The following is an 8,541-nucleotide window of genomic DNA, read 5'->3' as shown; positions in this document are numbered from 1 at the left end:
AAAAAAAAAAAAAAAAGATTCATATTATTTTGGGTTCAGGAAAGACAAAAGCAAAAGATATAAGAGACATTAGTTTAAAGAGAGAGAGAGAGAGAGAGGGAGATTGATGGATCAAAATTTAAAAACACAATTGGGAAAATAAATAAATAAAACACAATAGGTCGGGCGTGGTGGCTCACGCCTGTAATCCCAGCACTTTGGGAGGACGAAGCAGGCAACTCATGAGATCAGGAGATTGAGACCATCCTGGCCATCATGGGGAAACCCCGTCTACTAAAAATACAAAAATTAGCTGGACATGGTGGGGCACGCCTGTAGGCCCAGCTACTTGGGAGGCTGAGATGGGAGAATTGCTTGAACCCAGAAGGCAGAGGTTGAGCCCAGCAAGCCGAGATCGTGCCACTGCACTCGCTCTGGCAACAGAGCGAGACTCCATCTCAAAAAAAAAAAAAAAAAAAAACCATACGCACAAAAAGACACAATCATCTACTTCTCAAAACAGTAATAACAAATTAAAAAGGCAAATGAAATAGAAAAACCGTTTACAAAGCAGGCAGTCTAACAACTCAATATAAAATAAACCAACAGAAAAATGGGCAACATACATGAAAAAGCAATTTACAAAATAGGAAAGATGCATAACCAATAACATGAAACAATGTTAAATTTTACTAACAAGTACAAGTTAAAAACCATCATTCAGTCGGGAGCAGTGGCTCATGCCTGTAATCCCAGCACTTTGGGAGGCCGAGGCGGGTGGATCACAAGGTTAAGAGATCAAGACCATCCTGGCCAACATGGTGAAATCCTGTCTCTACTAAAATACACAATTAGCTAGCTGGGCATGGTGGTGCATGCCTGTAGTCCCAGCTACTCAGGAGGCTGAGGTAGGAGAACTGCTTGAACCCAGGGGTGGCGGTTGCAGTGAGCTGAGATCACGGCACTGCACTCCAGCCTGGCACCTGGCAACAGAGCAAGACTGTCTCAAAAAAAAAACAAAAAACACATCATTCATCAAATTAACAATCTTTTTTTTTAAAACCATAAATATGTGGTGTTATCAGGGATACATAAGGAGTAGGTTTCTTTATACACTGCTGTCAGGAGTTAAGAAATGGCCCAATCTTTTGCAGGACAATCTGGAAATACCCACTGAAAGCCTTAAAAATCAACTCTGGTCTGTAATTAATTAAACTGTAAGAAATCTACCTTATGGAAATAAGTAAGAATGTATACAAAAAAAATCAGTCTAAACAATGTATGGGCCATTTGCAGTGGCTTTACTCCTGTAATCCCAGCACTTTGGGAGGCTGAGGCAGGCAGATCACCTGAGGTCAGGAGTTCGAGACCAGCCTGGCCAGCATGGTGAAACGTTGTCTCCACTAGAAATACAAAAATTAGCCGAACGTGGTGGCATGTGCCTGCAGTCCCAACTACTCAGGAGACTGATGCAGGAGAATCGCTTAAACCTGAGAGGCATACACTGCAGTGAGCCAAGATCACACCACTACATTCAAGCCTGGGCAACAAAGTGAGACTCCATCTCAAAAAAAACAAAAACAAATACATGTCACAACACTGTACACATGAACAAACAGGTAACCTAAATGTATGATGACTGATTAAATAAATAACTTTATATTCATATGTGGAATACTAAATAGCCACTAACAATACAGCTGTAAACGAATTGGCACAAAAAGAAGCTAATCATATATGTAAGGAAAAGTAAAGTTAAACAGAATGCATACAGTGGCCACATTAAAATCTTTATACAGGCTGACTCTGGACACACTGCCTATGGGTTAGCCCTGTTCCATAAGGAGCAGCAAAGAAAAACCCATAAAATTAAATAAAATTAAAATTAAAATAACATACATACAAATAGGGAAGAATCAACATGAAAATGTTGATGATTTTTAAGTGGTAAAACTGTAGATACTTTTTTCTTTCAAGCTTATTTAACTCTTCTATAAATGATATGCCTAGGCTTAACATTTAAAAAAAAACTGAACAAATGTTAGTTCTTTTTAAATCCTTACTTCTGGAGGTGGGCGTTTGGGAGAGAACAGGGAGAGGGAGACAGAAGTATTAGTTAGTAGTAGTAGTCATGTTTTACACTTTAGGGGGAAAAAAGCAGGACTAGAGTCAGGGGTCCTGGGCTAATTCCTACTCAGGAGGTTTTACCTAGGTCACTTTAATTTTTTTTAACATCCAGTTTCTCAACTGTAACATGGAAATGGGTCACACTACAACACAACATGTTCCATTTTAATGAATGAGTTAAGATATTTTTCTGCGAAAAAAAAAAAATCTATAGTTATAAATTACATTTGTGGTAATATAGTCAGCCACAGAAGACCTTTATTCACTATATTTCTTTTTTTTTTAATGCAGCAAAACATTTCTTATAAACTCCACAGACTACTATATGATAAAGATATTTCACATGATAAGGTGAGTCACAAAACACCTAGAAGCTTAACTAATTTCTAGCTTAGGGCACAGAGTTTTTCCCCACCCAACTTACTATTTTGAAAAATTTCAAACTTACTTACAAGTCGAAGGAACAGTATAATGAACACTTATTTACCCTTCATCTAGATTCACCAGTGGTTAACATTTTGACATATTTGCTTTCTTTGTGTATGTGTGTGTATGTACACACACACACACACACACACACCCCACTTCATTTTGGCTGAACTATATGAAAATAAATTGTAGAAACATTTACTATCTTTTAAATCACTCTTCATTGCATGAAAACTCAAAGAATATTTGCAGGTACTTACTTATCTGATATCAGAGAAGAAAGAGCAATTAGGCATAAAGGTTAATAAACATTATAAAAAAAGATTTGATGACAGTAAAAAAAATTTTTAATTTCAGTATGCTTAAAAAAAACTGAAACAAAAAGACACTGGGAAAAATATTAATATGTTAGTAAAAAGGTTAACAATTTACTGTTAAGAGTTTTTAATATTAGTTTATTCTTTCTACAACAAAGATTTATTCAGTATCTACTAAGTATCACACACTTCCTAATCTGCGGATTTAATAATAAGCAAAGCAGACAATTGTAAAAGGCAAACATAGCAACAAAACAAGAATACATGAGCAAACATTTCACAAAAGATGGGTAAACAAACACAAGGGCAAAAATGGTTTGATCTTACTACTCTCATTGTTTCAAATATCACAAAATATAGCTAAATACTAAAACTTCTTATCTCTGTACAGCAGGGTGATTATAACCAATAATATGTACCATATACTTAAAAATTTTTGAGAGTGGATTTTAAATGTTCTTACCACCAAAAAAAAAAAAAAAAAAACTATGTGAGGTGATGAATATGTTAATTAAATTGATATGTTTCCCAATGTATAATATCAAAATATCACACTGTATAAATATCATCATAAATATATACAATTTTTATTCCACAATAAAACTGGGGGAGGGTCGTTATATCCAAGTTACAGAATTACAGCTAACTTTTTTCTGTTTATTTTCCAAGCTCTCTATAAGTATGCATTACTTACATAAATTAGGAACAATCTTATTTTGTATAAAAAACTTACAAGCACAATTTAACCTTACCTAGATGTGTTTTTTCCCATATAGCAGTTAATAAACTGCTACTAAATTTAAGAGGCTTATTTAAAATTTAATTAAGATTTAACAAAACTAGTAATCTTGAATACCTTTGAACACATTTTACAACCAGCAAGCCAGTAAAAAAAATGCTTGAGCATTATTCGATCGAAATTCTTCTTTACGGGAGTAGTCTTTTTGGATTGTTTTCACTGACCAAAAAGGCAAAAGTGCTCACTTTAGCAGTCTGGAGCACTAAGTCTGTGGTTTCTAGTTTTGTTTAACAAAATTTTTACTTTCCCATAGCACTAACCTTTAGAGACTGGAGTAACTGGACTTTGAGGTGCTATGAGTGAATACAGCTAAACAAACATTACAAACTTACAACTCTACAGGGTAAGAGAACAAACACTTACCTTCTTAGCATCTGCAGAAGACCTCAGCCCTTCTGGCAGGGGGTGCACTAAAGGCAAAACCGCAGCACTGACACGCTGAAAATGGGAATCAGAAACCTGTTCCAGACGTGGTCGCTTCGATTCCAGTGAATCATGATCCACTGGGGATGGGCCTGGATGAAACTGTTCATAACCAGTTCTCCTTTCTTGAGGCCTAATACAAAGAAAATAAACACTTGAAAATTTATAAGTGATGTACAACTCCCTGCTAACATCCCTGGTTAGACTTTGAAATAATCAATGAAAAAGTCATGCTTATGTTCAAAGTGAACCCGCACCCCTTCTGTTCCCACCCCAGAAGAGTATATACCTCACTATAGTACCATTAAACTTCTAATTTTTTAAAAAAGGTTTAATTAGCTGGCATGGTGGCAGCACCTGTCATCCCAGCTACTCCAGAGGTTGAGGCAGGAGAATCGCTTGAACCTGGGAGAAAGATGTTGCAGTGAGCCAGAATTGCACTGCTGCCCTCCAGCCTAGGCGACTGTGCAAGACTCAGTCTCAAAAAAAAAAGAAAGTTTTGGGGGGAGGGTTAAAAACTAATCTAGAAGTGGAAGATGAAACAAAAGATTTGCAGAAAATTTAGTTGCTGAAGAATATCTATAAACTAATATTTTTAAATGTTAAAATGCCATAATAATTAAATTTGAGATAATATAAACCAGAAAAGCCACCATTTTTCAACCAATAACAAAAACAAGCAGGAAATAAAAATCTCCCAGCTATTGCTAAATAGAAAGAGAAATGACTTCAGTTATAAGGTACCATTCAGTCTTAAAGACAACTTTCTTGAAGAGAAATCCAACATTACTTCTAAAATACCATCCTGGCCCCTAAAACATGTAAATACATGACTTGAAGATCAGAATCTTTTATTTCTTTACAGGAAATGAGTCTTGCTCTTGGGTGCTCTTAATTTGACTTTTCATTTTCTACCAGGTATTAACAGAGGTGATATTGTATCTCATGGCCAACTTGTAAACTAATGCTTTACAAAGCAGTATTTCAATGAAAACAGAATCACTGGGTTTCATATTGAGGACAGACAATGAAATGAATGCTAAATTCTTTTTCTTTTTTGAAACCCAGTCTACCTCTGTTTCTAGGCTGGAGTGCAGTGGTGCCATCTCAGTTCACGGCAATCTCCACCTCCCGGATTCAAGCAATTATCCTGCCTCAGCCTCCTATGTGGCTGGGATGACAGGCATGTGTCACCATGCCTGGCTAATTTTTGTAGAGACGAGGTCTTGTTACATTGCCTAGGCTGGTCTCGAACTCCTGAGTTCAAGCAATCTACCTGCTTCAGCCTCCCAAAGTGCTCAGATTATAGGCATGAGCCACCGCACCTGGCCTGAATGCTAAATTCTGTAAAATTATTGCACTGCAAAATTTTAAATCTCATCCAATACATAGAATCCCATTATCTTAAAATTCAGAGTGATGTCACAAAAAAATGGTGGGGTGGGAAACTTCAGGAACAAGACAAAGATGACTGCATTCACCATTTATATTCAATATGGTATTGGAAATTACTGTCAGAGCACTAGGAAAGAAAAAGAAATAAAAGGTATCCAAATTAAAAAGAAGCATTTTTATTCAAGACGACAAGATCTCATATGTAGCACCCTAAAGAAATGGCAAAAGAAAAATTAGAGCTAACAAATAAATACAAAGTTGCAGGATACAAAATCAACACACAAAATTTGTTTGTATTCTATATACTAACGTTAAACAATCCAAACAGGAAACTTAAAAAATAATACCATTTATAAGAACATCCAAAAGAACATAGCTAGGAGTAAATTTGACCAAGGAGGCTTACTATTTTCAACACTGAAAACCACAAAACATTGCTCAAAGAAAAAAAGAGTTAATACATGGTAAGAAATCTCAAATTCTTATATTGGAAGACAATGTCATTAAAATGGCAATACTACACAAAGCAATCTATGGGTTCAATGTAATCTCTTTAAATGATACTGGCTTTTTTTTTGCAGAAATAGAAAAACTCATCATAAAATTCACATGGAATCTCACGGGATTACAAACAACCAAACAATCTTGGGAAAAAAAGTTGGAAAACTCACACTACCTTTCAAAGCTTACTACAAAGTTATTATAATCAAAAGGTTCATCCTCCACCAAGGCCCAGAGGTAATCTACCCAAGTAATGCCTTAGCCAGAGTTCAGCCCTCAGTACCCCCTCAGCTAGAACATAACCTACAAAAAAATAATTTTCAAGTATTACATTTCATTGCCAGCAACTCTGCCTCTGAGGTTTATCAAGGCTAGAAGGTGAAGCATACCCAGTGCTGGAGAAGAAACTAAGAAAGCCAAGGAACAGGACAATTAACAAAACATTAAGTATGGAATGCTCTTTTTCTATCTAGTAATCAGACTACTTCCCATTTCAGCCTGCCAATCCTTTTTAGAAGAACAAACCTACTCAGTCATAAATATATAATTTAATGTGTAAAACCTCAGAAATTTGAATAAACTACAAAAATCTGTTGTAGTCATCTCATAACACCATCTAAATACAATTTTATATTAGGAGTTCTGGTAGAACAAAGCATGAAATCTGCAATTTAAATTACTGTATTTGCCTTTTAAAACTAACACCAGGTCAGGTGTGGTGGCTCACCACTGTAATCCCAGCACTTTGGGAGGTCAAGGTGAGCAGGTCACAAGGTCAAGAGACAGAGACCATCTTGGCCGACATGAAAATACAAAAATTAGTCTCTACTGAAAATACATAAATTAGCTGGGCGTGGGGGCACATGCCTGTAGTTCCAACTACTTGGGAGGCTGAGGCAGGAGAATCGCTTGAACCCAAGAGGCAGTGGTTGCAGCGAGCCGAGATCAAATCACTGCATTCCAGCCTGTCGATGGGGCAAGACTCCATCTCAAAAAAAAAAAAACTAACAACAGTAGAATGGCACAGCCACTTTGAAAACGATCGGGTAGTTTCTCAAACAGTTAAATATGGCTATATTACTATATGAACGAGCAATTCCACGCCTAGGTATCTTACCAACAAAAAGGAAAATATATGTCCACAAGAAAACTTGCACATGAATGTTCATAGCAGAATTATTCATAATTGTCAAAAAGTAAAAATGATCCAAACACCCATCAGCTGATGAAAATAGATAAATGAAATGTGGTATACATTAAAAAAAAAAAAAAAAAACACCCCATTTTCATATAAAGAAATCTCTGTAGGGCTGGATGCAGTGGCTCAAGCCTGTAATCCCAAGACTTTGGGAGGCCGAGGCAGGTGGATCACTTGAGGTCAGGAGTTCGAGACCAGCCTGTCCAACAAGGTGAAACCCCTTCTCTACAAAATATACAAAAATTAGCCGGGCATGGTGGTGCACCGCTGTAGTCCCAGGTACTCCGGAACTGGAGGCAGGAGAATCGCTTGAACCTGGGAAGCAGAGGTTGCAGTGAACCAAAATCACTCCACAGCACAGCAGTCTGCGCAACAGAGCGAGACTCAAGTCTCAAAAAACCAAAAGACAAAACAAAACAAAAAAACTGTATGCTTGCAAACTTTTTAAAGTTCCTATGTTTTATTGGCCTTGTCATCTCATAACATGATCTAAAACATCTTTAAAACAAATTAAAATTACCAAACAGATTTATAACTATACTTCATCATTTGAATTTTGAAGCAGTCTGATTTCTTGATAAAAAGAGAATGTTCCATATTCAATGTTTTTCTTAAATTTCCTGTGCCCTGGTTGCCAGTGGCTCACACATGTTTCACATCACATGTTTCCCACACATGTTGGCCAGGCTGGTCTCGAACTGCTGACCTCAGATGATATGCCCGCCTCGGCCACCCAAAGTGCTGGGATTACAGGTGTGAGCCACCATACCCAGCCTCTTTCAGTCTTAGATATTATAACTGCTCATGGCTTTCATGTCTAAGAACATCTACCTGCTGTTTTTGTTGTTAAACTGTATGGTATAATATTCTTGAATATCAATTTCTTTTACTCATAACTTTGTAGCTATACCTCCACCATCTTCTGTCACTCAGTTCTGCTATGGTGATGTTTGTAGCCTGACTCTTCCACCTCATGGAGCACTTACTTTCTTTCCTGAATTCCTAAGTCTTTCACTTATCCTTGAACTTTGATTCCTTAACCATGATCTGTCTTGGTACGCATCATTCTTTCTGCATAAATTTTTCCTGGAAGAAGATATGTTGTATCAATTTGTAGAATCTATCGATTCTTCCTTAACTTTATGTGAAATTTTTATTATGAATATTTCTGTTCGTTGACCAGATTTTCCATCTCAAAAACATGTTCTTATAGTATACTGGATGATCTTTATTTGTCCTCCCTATTGTTCAAGTTCTGTCTAATTGCCTTAATCTTTGTCCTTTTCTTCTGCACTCACTCTAATTATATCAAGATTTTGTTCTAAGACAAGGTTTATCTTAAGTCACATCTACTTTATTCCTTGTTCTTTCTC

At 36.6% G+C, this 8,541-nt stretch overlaps 1 protein-coding gene across 1 annotated transcript in view; it reads right to left on the bottom strand.

The window, feature by feature from the left end:
• Positions 1-8,541, bottom strand: part of NCOR1 (nuclear receptor corepressor 1) — a 181,473-nt gene that overhangs the window by 136,105 nt on the left and 36,827 nt on the right. Inside the window, exon 4 of the mRNA XM_017496857.2 lies at positions 4,015-4,207. Within this exon, the coding sequence (XP_017352346.1) occupies positions 4,015-4,207 (193 nt within the window). The remainder of the gene's footprint in view (positions 1-4,014; positions 4,208-8,541) is intronic.

The sequence above is a fragment of the Cebus imitator genome, unplaced genomic scaffold, assembly GCF_001604975.1.
Source record: "Cebus imitator isolate Cc_AM_T3 unplaced genomic scaffold, Cebus_imitator-1.0 Scaffold223, whole genome shotgun sequence".
In the NCBI taxonomy this organism is placed as follows: domain Eukaryota; kingdom Metazoa; phylum Chordata; class Mammalia; order Primates; family Cebidae; genus Cebus; species Cebus imitator.
Note: the sequence above shows the minus strand (reverse complement) of the source record. Positions and strands in the feature narration are given on the sequence as shown.